Source organism: Peromyscus leucopus, unplaced genomic scaffold (assembly GCF_004664715.2).
Source record: "Peromyscus leucopus breed LL Stock unplaced genomic scaffold, UCI_PerLeu_2.1 scaffold_932, whole genome shotgun sequence".
NCBI classification, from domain to species: Eukaryota; Metazoa; Chordata; class Mammalia; order Rodentia; family Cricetidae; genus Peromyscus; species Peromyscus leucopus.
Genome location: NW_023505874.1, coordinates 39,976 through 64,885, shown reverse-complemented (window position 1 = coordinate 64,885; position 24,910 = coordinate 39,976). Strand labels below are relative to the sequence as shown.

Genomic DNA, 24,910 nt, shown 5'->3' with positions numbered 1-24,910 from the left:
CCAAAACGGCAAATTATTAATTTCAAGACTGAGAGCTGTCAGATTTTATACTTCCTCCCGGGACAATAACGGGAACTCTCGTTAACGGATTGACACCAATAAATCAAGCAGTTCAGACAGTTTCACAAGACACCAAAGGTCAGTCAACGAGAAATAGCGGTGTTTTGTTGGACTAGCGAGTGCTAGCTTAGCTGTTCCGGGCAGGGTGCTGGGTGGCTTTGGGGCGTTATAGACATTTTTTTTGGTCTTCAAAAAACCTGCTTTTTTGGGAGGAGAAAACCAACTAAAACTTGATACTGATCTTTCCAGCACGGGCGAGGTGAAGTGGGTTTCGATAATCTCCTGGAAGGCTCCCCACGGAAAGGGCCCGCGGGAAATGGCTAACGGAGGGGGCTGCAGGCGACCGCGGCGCCCGCCGCCCGGGGTCTGCCCCTGCCTCGTGCCCCGGGTCTGCCCCTGCCCTCCCGCCGCGTGGACCCAGGCGGACAGGCTTCGCGCCTGCGCAGCTCAGCCAAGTCGCTAGCCGGCGGCGGCGGCGGCGGCTGCCGGAAGTCTGACCTTTCCCTCCCGCTGCTTATTCCCATCCGGGTCACGCGATCTTCCGGGAATCTCTGACAGGGCTGTCTACGCCGCCTTTTCGGCGACTTTTTGGGTCTTCCGCTTTTTTTTTTTTTTTCTTCCCTTCCTTTCTTTTTGTTGTCGCCGCCCCCCAGCCTTCCACGCCCGCGCGGGCCCGGCCGTCTCGGTTCTCGCCTCTCCGCCGCCCTGCCGGGCCTGGGTCACCCGCCCGAGCTGGGCCTCGCCGTGCCGCGCGGGCTGCTCCGACCTCGGCCAGCTCGGGCGGCAGCTCGGGCCTGGGGAGCGCGTCGGCGGGCGGTGCCGCTGGGCCCTGCTCGGCCCCTCGGCGTGGACGCCGGTGAGTGGAGGGGCTCCGGACGGGGTGCGGTGAGCAGGGCCCTGGGCCCCGGCCCGGCGCGCGAAAACTTGCCCGCGACGACGTTGTGTTTTGCGCGGGAGAGCCTGGCGCTGCTGCCCCCCGGGCTCCCCAGGGTCGGCAGGGGCGTTCCCCGGGTGCTGGCCTTGGGGGACGAGTGTTGGTCTGTCTGACTTCCTGCTCTCCGCTTCGCACGTCGCCCCCCGCCCCGTCCCCGCTCTCTAGACCGAAAGAGTGGGCATGTCCAGATACTCCCTCCTGGCGTTCCCAGAGGCAGTGGAGAACTAAGATGAATGCCCAGGTTAACTATCGTGGGAGGCATTTGTCGTTAAGACACTTAATTGAGTAGCGTGAAGTCACTTTGGTAGAAACACACACAGGCTGGGACTGGCTGATGGTTGAATGCACTTCTCCCGGCAGATTTTGTGGCTAGGCTTTCCGTCCTTTCATCTGGTTAAGAACACACGGGACTTGAAAGTTCCCTCCCCTGTTTTTGCCTCTTTGAGCTTTGTTTAAAATAATTAGATTGTGGATAAAAGGAAAGAAAAAGATTTTCAAGTTTCTTTCTTGTTTTGCCTCTTTCAGCTTTGTTTAGAATAAGATTGCTGATAAAAAGGAAGAGAAAGAAATTGTGCAAGTCCGGTTGGAAAATTAAGTATATTTTTTTTTTTTTTTTTTTTTTTTTTTTTTTTTTTTTTTTTGTGGCTTGTGTTTGTACACAGACACACTACCATTATAGTATATAGTTCAGTACTACCATGCTTTGGTGTGCTAACCACTATAACACTCTTAATTTGCACTAACAACTGGTAATAGAAACATTAGTTGGTAGGTGTGAATAGCTCCAATTGTATGTGATCTAGAAATGTCCCATAATACATAGAGTCCCTGTGAAACAGACCAGTTTCCAGTCATTTGAGAAATGTCCATTTGGAACTGTGTTGCTAGATTTTTCTTTTAACTCTTGGATGGAATTTAGTTTTTAATAAAAAAGGAATGCTCTGTTAAAACCTGAAGGTGAGCCGGCGGTTGGTGCACACCTTTAATCCAGCACTTGGGAGGCAGAGCCAGGCGGATCTCTGTGAGTTCAAGGCCAGCCTGGTCTACAGCCTGAGAGCCAAGACAGGCACCAAAACTACAGAGAAACCCTGTCTCGAAAAAAAAAACAAGACAAAGAAAAAGAAAAAAACCAAAAACCCTGAAGGTGGTTTGGCAGTGGGTGAGCAGGATTTAGAGTTAGACCTTTTCTGTTGTGGAGAAAAGAACTGAAGATTTTAGGGGATCAAAGACACTTAGATAAGTGAACAGAGAACTTGATTCAGCCGTCCAGTTGTTGTTTGTATTAGGTAGATGCTGTTTTCCAAGGAATCTTGATAAAGAGATCATTATGTAAACTTGAGTGTTCTATAACTTGTAGGAGAGATCAATTTGAGGACAGTAATTCCAGTAGCAAATTAAGAGACCCAAAACTGTTCTCACTAGAAATACTTTTTTAAACTCTTACTATCTTGTCTCATGTATGCTCATTTTCATATAAATCTTACTAATTTTGCATTGGTTTAAGCATATTAGACAAAACCATCTTTTAAGGGTCTTTTCTCTAGGCAAGAACTAGTATAATGGTTTTTAAAACAATACAAATTTTACCTAGATTGTTCTGTTTCACTGTTGAGTACAGATTAAAAACAGTAACTTTTAAGGTAAGAAAAGTAGGATACTATCAGTTTCTAGATGTTACTATAAAAATTCATCATACTACTACAGATAACGTGGAATAACTTCTTACAGATAATCTTTAGTGGGGAAGCTTCATTAAGACTATAAAGAAAATAGTTAAACTTTTATAAAGTTCTGGTATAGTGATAGTTTCACTTGACCTATTTCATTAAACTATATTTTATAAAGATTCCTTGTGTTTTGCTTTGCTATTGAGTCGGGGTCTCATATATATAGCCTTGACTAGCCTAGAACTTGCTTTATGGACCAGGCAAGCATTGACCTCACAGAGATCTGCCTGCCTCATCTGCCTTTCCAGTGCTGGCATCAAAGTGTGTGTCACCACACCTGGTTCCCCTGTATTTTTGCATTGCATCATTGCAATATCATTACAATCATTATTGAAGTCTATTAGAAAAAGGATTTCATGTCTCTAGATGGTCATATAGGCTACTTATGGGGTGAACATTGGTTGCTCTCTGTTAAATTTCTTAAGAATGGTTCTGTTTTGAAGGCTGCCCAGTTAAAGTTTGACTTAAGGGTCAAGATTCCTGAGAGAGCCTGACTAGTATTTTATCTTAGAAGAACTCCAGAAGAATGAATGCTTCTCAGAGGCAGGCCAGTCACAGAGTTGAAGACCAGCCTGGTCTGCATAGAGAGTTGAAGGCCAGCCAGCACAACACAGTGAGACCCTTTCTCAATAAAATAGTAAAATAGAAATCTTCACTTTGCATTTGAATACGCTAAATTAGATATATACCCTACAGTAAAGTTTTGCCTATGAAATCATCCTAGGCTTCTAAGCTTTTAATTGTAGAATCATTTGGTTTTAATGTTGTAGAGTAGTTCTGGGTACAATACTATCTTTTAATTTCTACTTAGTTTGGATTTGATTGTGTAATAGGATAGAAATAAAAGTGAAAGGTATATTATTAGCATTTTTGCATCTTTAAGTCTGAATACAGACATATACGGTCTTATGACAGTTTATAGATATAAATTGTCTAGGTGTTGAACAGTGGACCTCTGTAAATGAACCTAAAATAGTATTTGTTTGTTGTTTTTATTTATGTTTTCAGCTGTGTCTATGTGTGTGTATCTCACACATTATGTGCATGCCTGGTACTCTAGAAGGTCAGAAGAAGGCATTGGATTTCCTGGAACTGGAGTTACAGATAGTTGTGAATCACCATGTGGGTGCTGTGAGAACCATACCTGGGTCCTCCGTAAGAGTGAGCAGTCAGTGCTCTTGACCTCAGAGCACTCCAGCCCCCTTGTTTGCTTTTAGAGATGAGTTTTCACTCCTCTGCACCCAGGGTGTACTTAAACTTAAGACCCACCTGCCTGAGTCTCTGGATTCTGAGAGTTCAGGCATGCCACTTCTTCTAGCTTTGAAATAGAACTTCCGTGCTGTGTTTTCTTGAGACAAGCTACTTATGCCCAGTTTGAGTTTGAACTTGCTGTGTCTGCCCAGCTAGTCTTACACTGCTGATCATCCTTCCTTATCCTCCCAAATGCTGGGATTTCAGGTGTGTGCCACTAGGTATGACTTGAAATAGAACTTTTAGTTCTGGTTTTTCTGTGGATAGATGGCTTCTTTCTTTAGGTCCATAGTTTCTGTATTCCAGCAAAATGAAATGTCAAGCAAAATTCATTTTAGCTAACAACCACTTAATGACATTTTTTTGTAACCCCCATGAAAAGATTGTTTTTAAATGGGAAGTTAGTTGAGGAAGTGAAGTAAATGGAACCAAATCTTAACCATTTCCCTCTGAGTGTGAAATTCAGAACAGGTCAGCAGATACTGATTAAAAAAATAACAAAAACAAAACAAAAACCTGTAAGAGGAAGTACAGACTTCCTGGAGGAATTTGACAGATTGATTTCCTATAGCAGCACTTTGTCTCTGGTACAGATTAGAGTCAGGTATTTGGAGGGACGTCTGAGAATGGTGAAGTTGCCTGTCCACTACCTTTGATGAAATTTGGACAAATGAATCTGATTATATGTGGTCAATCTAGGAAATTTTAATTTCACAGAATGGGGAAACCAAGGAACAAAATTTGTATTGAGTTTTAGTGTCTTTTCAGGCCCCTTCCTCCCATTCTGTTGACTCTTTTAATTTTTCCAATCCTTTTAGTTTCATTCTCTAATAACACTTATCTGTCTAGCATTTTTTTTTTCTTCTGTAAAACAAAACAAAAAACTGAAAGAAAAAGCACAGTTAACCCAATGCTTTACCCATACCTCCTGCTGAGTGTGAGCCCACCAACTCCTGACTCCCCCTCCCCACATCGTCCCATGTCAGCATGAAGTAGCCAGATTTGAACTCTAATATATATCCAAGAAGTTTGGGATGTTTGCTGGAATCTCCAGCTTGGCCCATTCCTTCATCTCCAAACCCCACCCTCTCAGAAAGACCACCAAAAGTCCACTTCCTTATCCCTGAGGCTTCCAGCTCCCTAAGGCCCCACCCAAAGCAGTATAATTGAGCATAACCCAGCTTGTGGAGGATGCCTCCTCATCCCGTGCCTACAGGGTATTTAAGCCCCCTCCTTTAGACAGGCCATGTTTTCTCCTGTCCCCCACCTGGAGTGCTTTGCCTAAATAAACCTGGTCTTTTACTTAAAAAAAAAAAAAAAAGCTTTTGTAGTTCATTCTTTGATTTGCTTATCAGAAAAGAAAATTTAGCACTTTTTATAACTTGAATAATCCTTTGCATACATAATAAATAAAACTTGCCATATCTTATATAAATTCATAACATAAATGTGTAAATACAAATATGTAATATATAGTAAATGATATATAACAAACATAACTTTTGTTTAAAATGGTTTTATTACTATAAGAACAAAATTTCCAGGCTGTATGTGTGGTGGCTTATGCCTTTAATCTCAGCACTTGGGAGGTAGAGGAAGGTGGATCTCTGAATTCAAGATCATCCTGGTCTACAAAGTGAGTTCAAGGACAGCCAGGGCTACATAGAGAAACCTTGTCTCAAAAAACCAAAAACCAAATCAAACAAAAAACAGATGTCTTAGAAAAACACTCTGGGCAAATTCATTGGATAATCTATAAATTTGTTTTATTTTGTTTTTGTTATTTTTAAAGTGCTCTTCTGTATAGTGACTTTTATCAGTACTAATAGTATTATTTTCTTTTCTATTATTTTTTCTTTTTCTTTTTTTCAAGACAAGGTTTCTCTCTGCAGTTTTGGTGCCTGTCCTGCATCTTGCTCTGTAGACCAGGCTGGTCTCGAACTCAGAGAGATCCGCCTGCTCTGCTTTCCGAGTGCTGGATTATTAGGTGTAAGCCACACCACTGCCAGGCATATTTTTTCTGTTTTTGAGATTATAATTACATCATTTCCCTTTCTCTTTATTTTCTTCAAACCCTTTCATTTGCCCCTTCTTGCTTTCTTTTGAATTCACAGCTTTAAAAAAAAATTGGCGGCGTTGGGGTGGCACACGCCTTTAATCCCAGCACTAGGGAGCAGAGCCAGGTGGATCTCTGTGAGTTCGAGCCAGCCTGGGCTACCAAGTGAGCTCCAGAAAGCCACAAAAGCTACACAGAGAAACCCTGTCTCGAAAAAAACCAAAAAAAAAAAAAAAAAAAAAATTGTTGCATACATACACACACACACACACACACACACACAACACACACACACACACACACTACTCCTAAATATAACCTGCTCAGTTTGTGTAATGTTGCTTGTATTGTATTATTTTAGGCTGAGCATTCAGTATTGGATAGCCAATTGATGTGCTCTTCCCTGGGGAAGACTGTTTCTCCTACTCTCAGCACTCCTTAGTTGACTGTAGTTCTTTGTGTAGGATTGAGGCTTTGTAGTCTTTCCCCAGTCCACTTTACCACGTCTGTTGTTGTCTTTGTTGAGTTCGTGTTTAAAGAAGTCATTATAGTGAGACTTATGGGTGTAGCCTCTGACATTACTAGGAGACAGTCTCACAGCAAACTCACTGGTCTTAGATCTTTTAGCCCCCTCTTCCCACGTATTCCCCATGTGTGGAAATTGTGTTGTAGATATATCCTCAGGACTGGGCTATATGACTCTGCATTTTGATTGGTTGTGGTTTTTAATGGTCTCTTGTTTATTGCAAAGAGAATTTTCCTTAATGAGAGGTGAGAACTGCATTAATCTGTGGGTATAAGGACAAATATTTAGAATGTGGTTAGGGATTGTGTAGGTTTAGTAAAGTGATGGTTGTAGGTTTTCCTCCAAGATCCGACTTCACTAGCTGTGGGTAGTTGGCTAGGTTGTTTCCAGTATCAGGCATGACCCTCTTTTAAGTGGGTCTAAGTCCAATTAGAGAGAGCTGTTGTTACTGCTAAGGTGTGCATGCTTAGTTATCATGCAGTGGTGGTCACTGTTGTGGTTCACAGGCTCATAGCTTTGTAGACTGACTGTTGGTTGCTTCTCTCCTTTGGGAAGCTTTCATGAAAGCTTCAGGGAAGGAGCATTCAGGTTCAGTTCCAGCTCAGGCCTCTGGACTCTGTGTCTTAAGTGCATGGTGTCTTCAGGAATAGGGGCTGAATCTTTCACCTCTCTGTGGGAAAACCAAGGACAGTAGCAATACCCTGTAATGCTGTTTGACAACCTTGACCAACAATTCAAAGGGTCTTCTGAATACCTGGCATTGGGGATTTGTTAGTCATTGGTTCTTGGAAGGAACATTGTCAGCCCAGATGAGAAAAGTTCATTTAAACTGTGTGTGCGTGTGCGGTGTGCGTGTGCGTGTGCGCGCGGTGTGTGTGTGTGTGTGTGTGTGTGTGTGTGTGTGTTTTAAAGGTTTTTGTTTTAGTAGTTAATAGCATTATTCCTTTATGACTTTTTCAAACATCCTCACTATTATTAACCTCTACCCCTCCTTCTTATTGTTCCCTCCTACTCCCTAGTTAGAGCCTGGCAGATCATTTGTTCCCTGCTAGTCCCTCTCTATTGCTCACCACCTCTGTGTCCAACCATGGTTCTTTTTTACTGGTTTCTACAGGAACTCTAGGATATGGACTCACATCTGAAGATCTGGAGCTAGAGCCTCTGATGAGAGCGAACATGCCATTTTTCCTTTTGGGTCTGGATTGCCTCACTCAATTTGATCTTTTCTAGTTCCACCCATTTACCTGCAAAGCTCATGATTTCATTTTCTATACAGCTCAATGCTATTCCATAGTGTATATATACGCCACGTTGTAATTGTCCATTTCTCAGTTGAAGACCTTTATGTTGTTTCCATTTCCTAGCCATTGTGAATAGAGCAATTGAGCATGTCTGAGCAGGTATCTGTAGAGCAGGATGTCGAGTCTTTTGGCATATGCCAAGAGGTGAGCTAGGTCATATGGCAGATTTATTTTAGCTTTTTGAGGATTTACCCACATTGATTTCCAGAGTGGATAGAGCAGTTTGCAGTCCCAGCAACAGTGAATGAATGAGGATTCTCTTTCCCCCACAGCCCCTCCAGCATTTGTTATTGTTTTATTTTGTTGTTGTTGTTGATTTGCTATTGGATTGGAGTAAGCTGATATCTCAAAGTTGTTTTGATTTGCATTTCTTGAGTATCATCTTGAGACCATCTTTCTCTTTGACTTTGAGCAGCTATTGAACTTCCCTTATCATTCTGGGAATTTGCCCTAATCTGGGTTTTCTTGAGACAGGGTCTTACTATGTTACTCGAGCTGGTTGAGACTCTCTGTATAACAGGATGGCCTTGAACTCATGGCAATCCACTTGCCTCTTGTGTGTCACCGCTACTGGCTGGAAACAATTTTGCACTTTCCAACTCAATCTCCTTAGTGCTGGGACTGCTAGTGTGTGCCACCTTGCCTCATCTTCTCTCTCTTTACCCTTCATATCTACAAGGATTTTCATTTTCCCTTATGTTGATACTATAGACAGGGATAGCCTTGTGGCTTAACATTTTACTTAAGCTTTAAAGCTTTAAGGGCATTAATTTGTGTCTTGTGGCTTCTACTATTGTTATTAGAAAGGCCAAAGACATGTTGATCCCCAGCTTTTTAATATTTCCTCCTCTGGAATATTGATAAACTGGTTTTCTCTGAATATTCTAAAATTCCCATCTGTGTGTGTGTGTGTGTGTGAGTGAGAGAGAGAGAGAGAGAGAGAGAGAGAGAGCGAGAGAGAGAGAGAGAGAGAGAGAGAGAATATGAGAATTGAGAGATTGAGATTTTTAGTCCAGGACATATTTTTCTTTGATTTTTTATGATTCTCTTCGTGTGTTTTCTGTTTTTCATGGACTTTTCTATTATAATGTTGGACCACATAGTTGGGTTCTCTGGGCTTTTTTTTTTTCTTTGAATGTTTATTTGATATAGTTCTGCTTATTTTCCATTTTTCCCTCCCTCTTTGGTGATCTATGGATGCCTTATTTTAAGTCTAAATGAAAGCTTCTTATATATGAGTTGTGCCTGACAGCTGTTAGCATTTCTTGTAGGTAGGCTGAGCATGTAATTCTGTTGACTTGATGGTAGACCCTTTACTATGTTATATCGTTTGATTATTGTTATGGTGTGTACTTCTTTTCAGTTAAGAGTTTTCCACCCCTTTTTGGTTTTTTGAGACAGGGTTTCTCTGTCCTGGAACTCACTCTGTAGATCAGCTGACCTCGAACTCAGAGATCTGCCTGCCTCTGCCTCCTGAGTGCTGGGATTAAAGGTGTGTGCCACCATGCCTGGCTTGGATCAGGGAGTGTCATTTTAATTGGTTTTCTTGGTTTTTCTATGTACTTTACCCACCCTTTTGAAGACTGTAGCTTTGCTGCATTAATCATTGAAAAAAAATTTAAAAAAGAGCATCTAGTGTCTTCCTAGGTTAATGACATGTTCTAATTTGCCTCTATGATTTTCCTTCTCTATGGAACAAAACTGTTTTTATTGCAAGTCTTTTGTGTATAGCCATTGAGAAGAATCTTGGAATTTTATGAATTGGTAGGTGACATACATTCCTTATTTCTTCAGATGATGTAAAGTACTATATCCTTACCTGAATAGCATGGTTGGTTGTGAATAAATGTAAGGATCTGAGCAATTTAATTAAATCTCTTGAATGATTTCTTTTGTTGTTAGAATCGTGGTAAAAATTGTGTTGCTATGAAGGTAAACTTAGATCATTTTCATCAGAAAATGTTAAACATGCATATTATTGAAAGCGTTTGAACGTGGTTTACATTTTAAATGAACTGTTAGTTATTTGTGATTTGCCCATAGTAGAATTTAAGACCTATTAAACCTTTAGAAATAACTTTGCAAATGAAATGACTAATTTGATAGCTGATTGTTTTAAGTAGTAGATAATACTTATCAAAGAGTTCCGTGGTCTTAAGTTATAATAATTTAGTATTATCTTCTTAAATTATAGGTAGAAGAATACATGTTCACCTTCAGTGAACAAGAGCATGTTCCCAAACTCAATTTTGGGTGTCCTCCCTTCACTCCAAACCACCAACAGCATAATAACTTCTTTGCTCTTGCAATATATTAAGTATGTATTGTGTCATTATTGAATTCAGCATTTGAGAAATATTATTAAACTCTGTTTCTTGGATTAGTTAAGTATTTAGTTTGTGTGGAATTTTGGTTCTAAGGAAATATTTATGTTATCTGTGTTTTTTGTAGCTTTTCTAGAGCTTGTGACCTTACAGCCCCTGACATATGGAACTGTCATCCAATACAGACCTCGACATCCCCATTATTTCGAGGAAGGAAGTAAGTATTTTCAACTGTTTTTAAAAGAAATGTTATAGTCCTAAGAACTATGTATCAGTTATATAAAATTATATGGACAGTGTGGCCTACGTTTTGTTTTCTGAAACCTATGCAATTAGATCAGTCACAGAGTTTTAAAACTTCTTTGAGTTCAAACATTTTAATGAACCTTGTAATGTTTTATTCCTGCCACTGCAGGTTTTAGTTGGAATAAAGTTATGTTTCTCCAGAAATCTGTGTTTTGAGAATCATAGACACATCAGATGCCTTCTTATGAATTTACTAGGGTTGCAATAGCAAAGTACTATAAACTGATACTTGATGCCATCAAGAGGCTAAAAATCCAGATCATACTCAGCACCGCTGGCGTCCTTTGAAGTCCTTCTAGGTATTCTTCCCTTTGCCCTGTGGTGATCTGACTTTACAGGATACCCATTATAATAGATTAGGGTCCTTCCCTTAAGAACCCAGTTACACTTAATTATCTTTTGAAAAGTTTTAGCTCAGAAGATTCTTGTATTTGTTTGTTTTTTGAGCCAGGGTTCCTTTGAGTAGCCTTGGTCTTCATGGCTACTCTGTAGATCAGGCTGGACTGGAACTCACAGAGATCTACCTGCTGTAGCAGGAATTCTAATTGTTTATTAATAAAAACCTGGTGCCAGATATCAGGGTACATGCTGAAAGATCAAACTTCTTACCTCCACGGAATCCTCAGACTGAAAGGGCCTAGCTCCTTTCTCCATCCTGCCTTATCATTCCTCTCTTCACTAGACAAATCATTTTCTGTTTCCTCCTCTTAAGTGCTGGAATTAAAGGCTCATGCCCCAAGTACTGGGATCAAAAGCATGGATCCCAAGTGCTGGGTTTAAAAGTGTGTGTCACTACTGCTTGGCCTTTAGTGGCTAGCTCTGCATTCTGATCTCCAGGCAAGCTTTGTTTGGTAGAGCAAAACAAAATATTACCACAACCTGCTTCTGCCTCCCAAGTACTGGAATTAAAGGCATGTGCCACCACACCTGGCTGATATAAGGCTTTTATAGTCATTTCAGAAACCAGTCAATTTTAAAGAAATACATCTATTACAAATAATTATAATAGAATTTCAGAGGTATTTGCTAAAAAACATTAGTTAATATTTGTACAACAATATACCTTTTAAAACCTATCTAATCATTTTCTAATTTCTATGTTACATAATAATAAGTAATTTAAAATATAGTAGTGTTGTAAAACTTTAAAATGATGTCATTAAGTCTCATTGTTGTCTTCGTTATACAAATGCTGTAGGATATAGAAGTTATAGTTTTTCAAGCAGAGATGGTATAGCTGCTATTTGAAATCTAACTTTCTGCTTCTAGAACCAAGGCTTTTGATAAACATTACAAGTTTTTCTGCATTGTCATTGGGAAAGTTATATATACAATTCTAAGAATATTGACTTCGTTAGTTTTATTCGTGTATTTTTTTTTAAATAGCTATAGTAGCCAATTGGTAGCTCATGAGTGAAGATGAGTTCCATTAATTCATAGTAGATATTGTTAAAAATTAAAATTGGTATTTTTAATTGAAGATACTCAGTGTATGTGCTATAATTACTTCCAGGTTTAAAAAAAGCAAATGTACTTTTATGTGTCTAGTTCTGTATATGTTTACTTACGAGTAGGAGTTCCACTTATTTTGTGAATCTGCAAAGAGAGAAGAGTCAGAATAATGTCCGAGGAGCAGTGTAATAATAAAAACCTTTAGATGGCTTTGGCCATAGGATTTTAGAGCTGGAAAGGAATTGGACCATTTTCTGTGACATAAAGTATTTTATGTCACAACTTAGTTTATCAATGAAATAAATATAATTTTCCCTGTCAAATTACTGGTCTCTTCCCTTTCTAGTACTGCGGTCTGTACCTGGGGCTTCACGGTGCTTGGTAGACACTCTGTGCTGACTAATTATTTTCTTGTTATTTTGAAAATTTTCAAAATTTCTGAAAAATGTAAAAGATAGTATAATGTGTGCTTTCTCCTTGTTTCATTAGATGCAAAGTTTAGCTATGTTTGTTTTTATCTTTCTTCTCATTCTTACACTTTCTCCCGAATATATTAAAGGAAATTGTTGACATTCTTTATTTACTTTATCCAAAAACACCTCAGTCTATTCTTTGTAAAAATAAAGACATTCTCTTATAACCAGAACACTTTAATCATTCAAAAACATTTATGTTAATGCATATTATTGGAAATGCAGCTTGTTTCAAGTGTCTCCTGTTGTCTGGTACCTTTATAGCTTTTATAAAATGTCAGTTTAGTTTTTTCCACTGATGAACCAGAACCTTTAAAAATAGTGTGTGTGTGTGTGTGTTGTGTGTGTGTTGTGTGTGTGTTGTATGTATGTGTATATATACCATTAATTTACTTATCTTTTGTTAGAATTTATCTTTAATTCTTAGTATTTGTATAATTCTATATGTAGGCATTTTTCTGTATTGTTTTTAATGTGGTGATGACTCATTTTAGTAGTTCAAAAGCATACATTAATTATCTTTGTCTTTGTAAAGCATTGGAAGGCATCTCTTTGCTGAAAATGAATATTAAAAAGTCTACTAGGGAGTTGCTGATATAACCTACCCAAAAGTCACAGTGCTGTTGTTTTCTGTTTCTATTTTGTATGCTTCTGTTGTCAGAATGTTGTGTCTCTAGTCACTAAGGTATATTTGCTTGTTTCAGGAGAATAAAACGATGAAAAAAGCTTTCCCTCTTGATGGTAAACGGCAGCGCTTCATTCGCCCACCAAGAGCCAACTATAATTACCAGATAGTGCCTTTATCAGGTGACGAAGATACTCCATGCCACCATTGTTTACACACACTATGTACCAGATGTAGTACGATGTGTTCCACCTCTTCGAAGAATTCACTGTTGAACCTAGAGAAATCACACTGCCTGAGGCCAAAGATAAGGTAAGTATAGTGCAGATGTTCACTTTTCCTTTGGGAAGGTTCATCTAAAGAATGTATTAAAAGGATCAGGAAAACCTAATTTTCTACATTTAGACTATGTCACCTTTTTTTTTTTTTTTTTGAATGTTTAAAGTTTTTATTTTCTTCCTAAATATCAAATTAGATTTTTGTGTGTGTGTGTGTGTGTGTGTGTGTTGTTGTGTGTGTGTGTGTCTGTGTCAGTCAGTCATAAGTACATCTGTCAGGATCAGATTTTTTTCTGACTTACAGATTTGGAATTACAGCCAAAACATTTGATTCTTAGTTGTTAGAGAATTCTTTTACAACTTATTCTTTCTCAAATGAATGAATGATTTTTACTGGTGGTGGTGGTGGTGGTTGTTTTTTGTTTTGTTTTGTGTTTTGAGACAGGTTCTTTTTATATAGCTCTGGCTGTCCTGAACTCTGTAGACCAGGCTGGCCCAGAACTCACAGAGATCTGGCTACATCTGCCTCCAAATGCTCAGATTAAAAGTGTGTATCACCACACCCAGTGCAACTTGTTTTTACTGTAGAAAAATATGTATGACTATTCATATAGTAATTGTAATAAAATGTTAAAAAGCATTGTCTTTTGAATTTTTCTGAGGAGATAAACAATTAAATAATGTGATCAAGAAAGATTTATCAAAAAGATCAGTAAAATTCTTTTAGCTAAATCAAAGTATTTGCTTTGGGAAATGATGTTAGTACTGGGGACAAAGAGTCCTTTAATATCTAGTAGTAGTAGACAGTCTAGAAGACTGTCGCTCTCCTCAGTTATACTTAGTGGGAAGTTAAGAAGAACGTAGGTAATTGGGAAGGGTGTATAATGTCTGTCATCCTTTTGTCCTTTGAGTGATACTGTCAACTTTCCCTTTCCTCTACTCCTTCCTTTCTTCACAGAGTCTTGCTGTGTAGTTCAAGCTGGCCTTAGATTGAAACTTACCCCTTCAGATGTACAAATCAGTAGATTTTACTAAGTTCACAAAGTTGTGCAGTTATCTGTTTCCAAAACATGTTCAACACTCCCAAGAAAGTTTGTACCTCAGTGGTGTTCATTTTCCTTCCCACCTCCTGTAAGTAGAATCCTTTGATCTATGGCCATTTGTGCCTCGTGTCTGGCATAATGTTTTTAGGGTTTATCCATGTTTTTTGTGTTTTTGAGACTACTTGCCATGTAGTTTAGGTGGGCCTTGAACACACTTTCCTACTCCTCCGCTCACTGAGTGTTGGAACTGCATTTCTTTTCAGTAGAATAATATTTTGTTGTATAGATATATACCATATCCGTCTGATGGACTTTTAGGTTTCTAACTCTGGCTGTTATGAATAATGGTGCTGTAAATATCATGTGTACAAAATTTTGCATGGGTATGTTTTCACTCTCTGATGCATACATAGTAGTGAAATTGTTGAGTAATGTGGTAAACCATGTTTAACCTTTTAGGAACTGCCAAATGTTCTGGAAAGTGGATTTTATATGTATAGATGTTCCACTTTATTTACGTCCCTGTCAACACTTGTGACATTTACTTGTGATTCTCTCTCTTTTTAATTCTTGCAGTACTAGAGATAGAACCCAGGGCTTTCAACATGCTAGGCAAACACTGCATTGCTCTTGAGCTTTATCCTTATCTGGGCTCTTTTTAGTGGAGCCATTCTGGTATGAGAATGGTTTCAGTTTCCATTCTCTAATGTCATTTGCTTGTTGGACATTTCTATGTTCCTTAGAGAGATGTCCATTCAGATTCTTTGTCCAGATTTTAGTAGGTTATTTGTCTCTGGTTGCTGAATTGTAAGAGTATTTTTGTGTATTCCGAGTATTAGCCCTTATAGGTAGATGATTACAAATATTTTATCCTTTCTGTGATTTATATTTTTAGATTTCTTATTGATGCCATCTATAGCACAAAATCTTTTCAATTTTTTGTATTCCAATTTATTAGTTTTTCTTTGGTTGCTTGTGCTATTAGTGTTGAATCTCAAAACCACCTCTCAATGCAGTGTCTTAAGTATTGATGCAGATGTGTTATAAGATTTGTCTATTTATTTATTTTGAGACAGGGCCATTATTTAGCTCTGGCTAACCTGAAACTTAATATGTAGACCAAGCTGTCCCTGAACTCACATATACCTCCAGAGTGGTAGATTGTATTCTAAGAATTTTTACTTTTAGTTCTTACATTTAGGACTTTGATCCATTTTTAATTAAGCTCCAGCTATATTCTCTTACTATTGGTTCATTTGTCCCAGAATCATTTATTAAAAAGATTTTATTCCTTCTGTGCCAACATTTCCTTACCATGAAGTAGGAATAATAGACAAAACCATGGGAAAGAGGGAAAAGCAAAGCAAAATTAAAAAAAAAAAAAAAATGGGATGTTTTGGCGTTCTTTCTTCTTCATTCCTCTGTTCCTTCTTTGCTTCTCAGTTTAACTCCTGTGTCATAATGTGAAGGCTATGGTATAAGGCCAATGAGGTGAATTGAATCCTCTGAAGGGATATATAAGTAGTTACTATATATATGGGTTTTAAGTGTATGCATGCTAGTAGGACATTTAAAGTGAGTTTATTACTCATAGATATTTTAAATAGATTTTTGTATGTACTTACATTTGTAGTTAACTGCTAGAGCTAACCAAAGAACTTACTTTTACATATAGCTTAGACATATGTTGAATCTGTAAATTTAATAATGTGTAATTAATATTAGTCAGTAATAAAATCTGGTAAATGTGATTCCATATCTTTGTTTGCTTAGTCATATAGAAAAATTTCTCCTAAATGTACTATCTTTGGAATTAAGGCATTTCCCCAGAAAAGTAAAGATATGATTTTGTAGTTGAACCAAATTTTTTTGAATGATACTTTATTTCCGCCTTATTGTAAGAGAAAGAATGAAAGTGCTTCTGTTTGTTCTTTTAAGTCAGTACTTTATTTCTGGAGGACAGGAGCTCACTGTATAGCTCAGGCTGACTTTGAACTCATGATCTTCTTAGTTCCACTTTCTGAAAGCTCAGATTACAGGTGTGCTACTGAGCTTGGCTTAAGTGCTCTCTTTTTGAGAAACTGATGTTCATTGATATCTTTGCTCTTTAGACATTCTAAACATGTTATGTTATTTATTCTTTCAACAACCTAGTGGCATATAGCTATGATCCTAAATTTTATTGACATTCAGAAAGTTAAATGATTTGCTCAAAGTCTATCTAGTAAGTGGTTAAAACCAAGATTTGACACCTGTCTCTAAAAATACAAAGAGGAGGAATTTAATGTGCTAAAGTCTAGAAAGAGAGACCACATTATAAGACCTGGCTATAATATCATGTGATCTATGATGGTAATAACTAACAGTTTACTGAGTGTCTATTGCTGCCAGAAATGTGATAAGCAATTACATGTTACTCCTATAGAATGTATATTGAATACAGTATCTAATGTGAGATAAATAGGCAGTGATTTAGACCTTGAATGCATAGTCCAATGGCATTAGAAGTTTTTGAATAGATGAAAACATAATGACTTGTATTTTGGGGAGGAGGATAGGTTTTGCAGAACAGAGTTGTTTTGGTTTGGAATGAGATGGCCTTGAAGGTGGACAGTCATCGTAAAGGTTGTTAATGTATCTGGATAAGAGGTCCTGCTGCATTGTTGTGACAAATGGTAGTGGAAATGATGTGTAGATAGTATAAAAGGAAGATGGATAGATAGGTTTTGCTTTGTGGTTCAGGTTGGCCTTATATTCACAGTCCTCCGCTCAGTTTCCCAAATGCTGGGACATGTGACTACAATGGGTTTCATTTAAGTGGTTGTTACAATTTCCTTATTTTGTTATGCAACAGATACTGAGTGCCTACTGTGATGTCTGGAATTATGTTGTTCTACTTCAGTTGACAAACTTTGCAAGTCTTTCTTTGTCCTGCCAACCAGCTCCCAAATCACAACACGGAGACCTATTATTAATTATGAAAGCTTGGCCGATAGCTTAGTCTTGTTCCTAACTAGCTCTTATAACTTCAATTAACCCATTTTTTATTAATCTACATTCTACCACATGGCTTTTACTCTATCCATTTTGTGTATCTGACTCATTCTGTGGCTGTCTGGCCTCTTTGCCTTCTCAGCATTCTCTCCCCCGAAAATCCTGCCTGGCTATTGGCCATTTAGTTTTTTATTAAACCAATCACAGTGACATACCTTTACACAGTGTAAAGGCATATTTCACAACAACAAATGTTTTCTCTAAACGACAGATAACAAATATTCTAGGTGTTCAAGCTATTTGAGTCGTGACTCCACTTAATCAAATGTGAAAATCATTTCATTTTTGTATACAATAGACTAGAGGCTGTACTTGGCTTTTGGCCCTAGTTTGCCAATCCTTCTGACTGAATAAAATAAAATCTCTCCCTTATGTGACATTTTAAATTTTACACTAACCATTGTTACTGAATTTATTACAACTTGGGTGCCTATATCTTCTTGTTATGGCAAATAGCAACTGTGTACATAAATTTAAACAATAGTGTTATTAAACCTCTCAGCTTTAATTTAACCATTCTAACATTATATGACCATATTGAACCAACACATGACCATTCATATGACCAATCTTAATGTCTTCAGTTTGGGTCAACTTCCACTTGTTAGCATTCCTCATGAATATGTGCATATGTCTGGTGGTGTTTTTTGGGTTTTTTGGCAATGTAACTGTATCTCTGTTAATGCAGCTTCTTTTTTCCTCTTTCCTCCTGACTATTCTTGATCTTTCACTTTTCTAAATAAAACCCATTTTCTTATTTTTAGAAAAAAGGATTCTGTTTATTTTATTTTAATTTATTTATTTATTTATTTATTTATTTTGGTTTTTCGAGACAGGGTTTCTCTGCGTAGCTTTGCGCCTTTCCTGGAGCTCACTTGGTAAGCCCAGGGGCCTCGAACTCACAGAGATCGCCTGGCTCTGCTCCGAGTGCTGGGATTAAAGGCGTGGGCCACCACCGCCGGCAGGATTCTGTTTTTGTTTGCTTGTTTTCATTATCTTGACTCTACATACCTGTTTCAGGAGATTTGATTTGTTTACTAATAGTTTTCTGATCTGTTAACATGGTATATCTATTTATTATTTTTTTTGAGATAGACTCTTGCTCTATAGTCCATACTTCTAGTAGTAGGACAGGCCCATAGGGTTGAAGAAATTGGCTTAGACCAGTTGTCAAGGCATACACATAATGTACTTCCTTATCAGCCAGCCTAGAGTCTGCCTTTAAGGCCTAGCAACAGATGCTGTCAGAGTTCCTGGTTGCTGCAGAGGTCCTATAGTGTGGAGAGTCTGTCTGAGGGCCTAGTAACAGTCGCTGTCAAGAGTTCTTCATTGTGCCCAGCCAATGAGGGGTGACCACGCAGACTGGGTGCTGGGAGGAGGGTATATAAGGCCTTTTCTGTTTTGAATAAACTAGCTTATTTTTTTTAACTGACTCCAGATGTCTGTGCTGTTGGTGCCCTATCTTCTCACCCCTCCCCCAAGGGAGCCGTTAGGATCCAACAACACATACTGACTTAAACTCATACCAATCCTGCCTCCACCTCCCAAGTGCTGGGATTACAGGCATGGACATACCAGGCTTACCTTTTCATATATTTAGATGTCTCTTAAATCAGTATTTTTGTGAATTTTAGCCTGTAAGTCCTGCAGAACTTTTAGAAAATAGACTTGTCAATAATTTCATGCAGTTTGCTGCTGTCATAAGTTTTTTCAGAATAAATTTCTCTTGTTAGTATGTGTGATTTAAATTGTTCTTTATCTTCTCAGCAAGTTAAAGTGAGAAAAGGCCTTGTAAAATCTGTTAACATGTCCTCATGTCTCCATGGAAATGTGCTTCATCTTAGCACCATTTCTCTAGTCAATCTAATTTCAAAAACTTGACGGAAGTTATTTCACATCTTTGTCAGGTAGTATTCCTAAGCCTTTTTTGTTTAGTTTTAGTTTGGTTTTTGTTTTATTCCTTTTTTAAATTTATTCTTTTTGAGATTTTATTTTTTATTTTATTTTTTATTTTTTTTGTTATTTGTGTTTGAGTGAGATGGCTACTTTTTCTGTGCTTCTTTTAGATAGGGAAGGCTAGGCGGCTGTCCATGGCTTGAGGCCTCCTCCCCTGCTTTACTTCTTTCCTACCTTTGTCTAGACCAGGAATTTTTACTTTTGCATTATTGATGCTTTTAGACCAGCTATTTCCAGGGGCAGTTACCTGTGTCTTGTAAGTTGATTAGTTGTATCCCTGGTCTTTCGATTGCAGTTACATACCCTACCCCTGTTATGGTAACCAAAATAGTTTGCAAACATTATCAAGTATTTCTCAGTAGTCAGAATCATTCTAGACCTTTCCTTTGCCTTTCACAGCCCTGCCTTGTTTAGATTTCAGGGCCTAAGTTTTTTGTTGGTGTTTATCTTTGTTTTAAAAGGGGTTTTCATTTATATTTATGTTTGAGGTCCCTGAACTTTTAGTGGCCTTCTTGTATTTGCTTATAAATTGCAGCTTGTAAAGTATACCTAGGCTTGTATGCTATTCTACATCAAGAGGGAACCATCAGTTTGGAGGGGAAGAAGCAAAAGGTAGTAGCTAGAGACCATTTGTTTTCTGGGTCTCTGATTGTAGGGCTGTACTAATTTTTTTCTCTTTCTGATTACTGCTTTCTTTGGTGCTGTACCATTCTGGTATTAGTGTTTCGCCTTCACTGGTCAGATCTGGGGTTCATGAATACTATAGAGTCAATTACATTGTATTTTTTGCCAGTGTTTGGTTTGGTTTGGTGTAAGATGAAGTGCTAAACAGTCTTATTAATAAAAAAACCCGGAGCCCGATATTGGGGTTAAAACTGAGAGATCAGAAAAGCAGAAAGAAGCCAGCCACGTTCTTACCACTTGGAGATCCTCAGCCAAAGAGAGCTACTTCCTGTATACCCACGCCTAATGCCTTTCTGTTCGGCCATCTCACTTCCTCTTCCGCCCAGCTACATCACTTTGTCTTCCTGCCCAGCTATGTTACTCCTGTCTGTCTGTACAGACCTCCAGACCTTTATGGTTAGTGCTGGGATTAAAGATATGTACCACCATGCCTGGCTCTGTTTCCAGTGTGGCCTTGAACTCACAGAGATCCAGACGGATCTCTGCCTTCCATGTGATAGGATTAAAGGCGTGTGCTACATTGCCTGAACTCTTTATTATAGTGCTTGGCTTTTTCCTCTGATCCTCAGATAATCTTTATTAGGGTACACACAATATATTGGGACACAATACATCACCACAGTTTGGTTTGATCTGTTTATTTTCCTAGTTGCTGTTTCTTTCTTTTGTGGCTAGGCATAAACAGATGTTTTTTAAAAAATGCATCTATTTCATGGTCAAGTTTGTCAACAACTCTTGGGCCTTCTTAAATATTCTGAATATCATTTTAAAAAATAACATCTTAAATGATGAATGAGACTTTTGTCTGGTTATACATAGACTGTGGGGAGGCTTAAGGGGGCTGAAAATACGAACGAGATTGAAGAACTGATGAAGGTGCTTGTGCTCCTGAGGCGCACAGCAGGCTTGGATAAAAAATATTAGTAGAGGGCCATAGCAAGAGGACACTATCTTAACAGAAGGAAAGAGGTGAGGTTTCCTTCAGGACTGTTCATTTATATGCTCTAGCACAATGAGGAATTGTATCTGGTATTTTAATTTTCTTAGTCGCCCCCTTCTTCTTTTTCTTTTTTTGAGACAGGATCTCATGTAGCCTAGGCTGTCCTGGAACTCCTATGAAGCCAAGGATGGCCTTGAACTCCTGATCCTCCTACCTCCGTCCTCTTGATTGCTGGGATTTGCAGATGTGCACCACTACGCTTGGCTTTTCTTAGAAAATTTTAATATGAGATTATCTGCAAGAGAAAGTAAGTTTAGGGGCCTTGAAGAAGGCAGTAAACATTTTGGAATGAAATAGTGAAAAACGGGAACAGTATCTAAGCAGAGGCAGGGGAGTAAAGGTTGAGTGATATTAAGGACACTAAGCTAGGCTACCCTTACGCCAAACATTTGAAGGACTTGACTTTCCAAAAAGCTTTTCAGTTTTGTCTTTTAGGTTTAATTTTAGAGAGAAAGTGGTGTTTTCGTTGTCTTCTGGTGAGGATTTTGTAGCGCAGCCATTAGACCGTAGTGGATAAAGTTTCTAAGGTGTGATAAAGGAGACTGGTTTGGGAGATGCATTCTGGATTAGTGGCTGCATAGAGAAGGGCATTGGGCATTTGGGTGCTGGTGAGATGGAAGAAAAGGGAGATCTCAAGGGACCCTGACCAGGTCTAGAGCAGATACGTTAGAGCGGGGGTGGGGGTGATAAGATAGTGAGTTGAAACAGGAAACTGAAGCTGAAGTGGTGTGTTGGAATTTAAGATGTCAGCACTAGAGCACATAGCTATGAGAGTACCAGTGAGAAATATTACAGTGAAAGAATTTCAGAAGTGAAGTATATTGTGATAAGTGTAGCTCACTGCAGATAACCTTATCATCCTGTGGTAGCAGCAAGAGTTGGGGCGGAGGGAAATGTCCACCATATAGGTACCTAAACAAGGGAGATCCGCAGATAGCAGCCTCATCTGAAGAAGTCAGGGTTCAGAGAAAGTTACATAAAATGGAGTGGAAGGTGGTTTGTGGGAATATAGAAGACGGGACTTTCTAAAGCTGCTGTGTGTGGCAGAAGAGACCTGAAGTACATATTTTAGACTATGTCATGTACAGATGGTTTCTGTTGCATATTCTTATTACTTGTGATGGTGACTCTTAAAAGTATAAAAATTATTCATGGTCCACATAAAAGCAGACAATACGAAAGAGTTTAGTTTGCTGAGCTGCAGTTATAACTCATGAATTATCTGACTACTTTTCTGTCACTAAAATATTTTATTTTTTTAAATTTGCGTATAGTTTCTCAAGCCATTCTTTTTTCTTGAATAACAATAGCTTTAAATCAGAAAGTGTTAAGATAATATGGATTTATTTTTTAAATGCTGTCAGTATTCATTTACACTGCTTAATACAGTAGTTATAAATTTCTGAACAATATATTTTGTTTTCGTTTTCTTTTGTGATGTATTCAAGTTGAGTCAGCAGATACTAGAGTTTTTGAAACTTGTCAGCAGCAAGCAAGTGACTTGAAGAAGAAAGAACTCTGTAGAGCACAGCTGCAGAGAGAGATCCAGCTGCTGTTCCACGTACGTATGTCTAATTTGCATGCCTTTCCTGTCTATATGTTCCTGTTTACAAACTGCAGACTTTCTTACTGTTTTCTTCTGCTTCTCTAGAAAGCAGACTTTTTTTGGTTGGATCATCTTTAAATGGATTTGGTGCCCGGAGCAGTGATGGCGATTTATGCTTAGTTGTTAAAGAGGAACCAGTAAGTGATGAGACATTATTCCAAATCCACTTCTCATGTTATACGTCAGTTAAGGAATAGAACTTGAGTTATTTTAATAATTATTTACTGTTTACTCTAGCTCCAGAAGGACCTCTTCCCCTGCCCCACATTCATAAGGCACCAGCATGGTGTGCTTAAGAGCAGCTCTAGTTCTGAGGGGTTGAAGTGAGCTAGCTTTGAAGTGTGTGGTTTTGGAAGTGTTGCCTCTTACTATGAAATGTCACTGGGTGGGTTGAGTGTTTACAGGATTCAGAAAAGCAAAGCATATGGCAGTATTATCTTCTTATTTTTCATTCATTCATTCATTCATTCATTCATTCATTCATTTATTTATTTATTTATTTATTTATTATGTAGACAGGAGAGGGCACCAGATCTCATTACAGATGGTTGTGAGCCACCATGTGGTTGCTGGGAATTGAACTCAGGACCTCTGGAAGAGCAGTCAGTGCTCTTAACCTCTGAGCCATCTCTCCAGCCCCGGCAGTATTATCTTCTTGATAATACTTTCTTTCCATTTAATTTCTCAGTGATCCCTTTTTAAACCCACCCCCACTTTGAGTTTGTTTGTTTTTTTGAAAACAAGACTTCAATGAAATTTAAAGTAAGACTATTTTGATTTATTATATTTAACAGTTTTTTCTAAGATACTTTATTTCTGGTTTTATTTTTATTTAACAACCAAATTGTGTTATTTAGAATTATATTATTTGGATTTCCTGTTAACTGATCTTTTCAATATATCTTAATATTATTATAACATATATTCAGTAAACTTACTCAGTGTAACCTCTTGTAGTTGTTGAGGTCTCTTTTAAACTACCATACTTTTTGATTAAATTGAGTATAATTTTAATATTTCATGCTATGGTTTATAGCCTTAAAAATGCAAGCAAGATGGGCGTGGTGGTGCACGCCTTTAATCCCTGCACTTGGGAGGCAGAGGCAGGTGGATCTCTGTGAGTTCAAGGCCAGCCTGGCCAAAAAAAAAAAAAAAAAAAAGAGGTCCAAGACAAAGAAAGAACCTATTTCAACTCTCCACCTCCCCCAAAAACCAAACCAAACCAAAAAAAAATCTTTTGAAGTATAATGTGTAATTTTATTCTTCTGGTTGTTGTAAAGAGAAACAGGTTTATTCCAGGAAAGAATCTGCTGTTTTTCTGTGCTTTGAGATAATGTAAAGGAAATGAAAAGGGGGGGAAAAAGAAGCAGACCAAAGAACCCTTAAATGTCACTGTAATGGAGATTGCAGGCCATGCAGCTAGACTACACTCAGGCATGTCTTACTAGCTCTGTGGTTTTTTACCACATGCTGAAGTCACATTGCCCCAGCTTACACACAGAAGGACTCTACATTGTATGTAATCCATAAGCACTTCATAGTCTTGGTAAGGAAATAAAACATGCTGCAAAGTTAAGGTTTTGTTAAATTTTGTTGGAAGAGATTTTTTTTTAACACTTTATATAAAAGAGAAAATGACAGGGTTGTTTTCAATTAAAAAATGTTGATTCTGAAATGTAGATCTGAAAGATACTACTGAGAGTTGACTTTCTGTAGTTATTTTGAAAAATAACTTGAAAGAAAAATATGTTTTGTGTTTTGCTGTTGTGTTACTTGAAAAAAATCAAACACTAAGCTAAGAAAAAATAATGAAAAACACTTTAACTTTTCAGTGTTTTTTTCAGGTAAATCAGAAGACTGAAGCACGCCATATACTCACCTTAGTCCATAAACACTTCTGTACTAGACTTTGTAAGTCTCGCATGCCTTCTGACATAACTATTATTTAAAATGTTGGTCACTTAATTTTTCTGGTAAGAATTTTTCTGATGAGATATAATGTGGATTGTTTTCTTCTAATTAAATTTTTTAAAACTTTTCTTTTTAAAATAGGATCTTGTGGTATATAAATATATATAGCCCAGGCTGGCCTTGAACTTGAGATCCTCCTGCCTCAGCCTTCTGAGTTCTGAGGTGACAGGTGTGTATATCATGCCCTCTTCTCAAGTTTTGGCTATTTTTAACTTTGGTTAAAAAGCATGATTTAACAAATCATTATTGAACGTACTTGAAAAATATTCTGTGGATTTCATCT

The 24,910-nt window shown here is 38.1% G+C and overlaps 1 protein-coding gene across 1 annotated transcript in view; it reads left to right on the top strand.

Annotated features, from left to right (window-relative positions):
* The first annotated feature begins 857 nt into the window (after nt 1-857).
* Nucleotides 858-24,910, top strand: part of LOC114682146 (poly(A) RNA polymerase GLD2) — a 53,384-nt gene continuing 29,331 nt past the window's right edge. The window contains 13 exon segments of the mRNA XM_028855963.1: nt 858-916; nt 10,050-10,108; nt 10,111-10,225; nt 10,307-10,396; nt 12,103-12,122; nt 13,137-13,217; nt 13,220-13,246; nt 13,249-13,300; nt 13,302-13,347; nt 22,499-22,517; nt 22,520-22,615; nt 22,702-22,793; nt 24,501-24,567. Coding sequence (XP_028711796.1) covers nt 10,087-10,108; nt 10,111-10,225; nt 10,307-10,396; nt 12,103-12,122; nt 13,137-13,217; nt 13,220-13,246; nt 13,249-13,300; nt 13,302-13,347; nt 22,499-22,517; nt 22,520-22,615; nt 22,702-22,793; nt 24,501-24,567 — 727 coding nt within the window. The 5' untranslated portion in view covers nt 858-916; nt 10,050-10,086.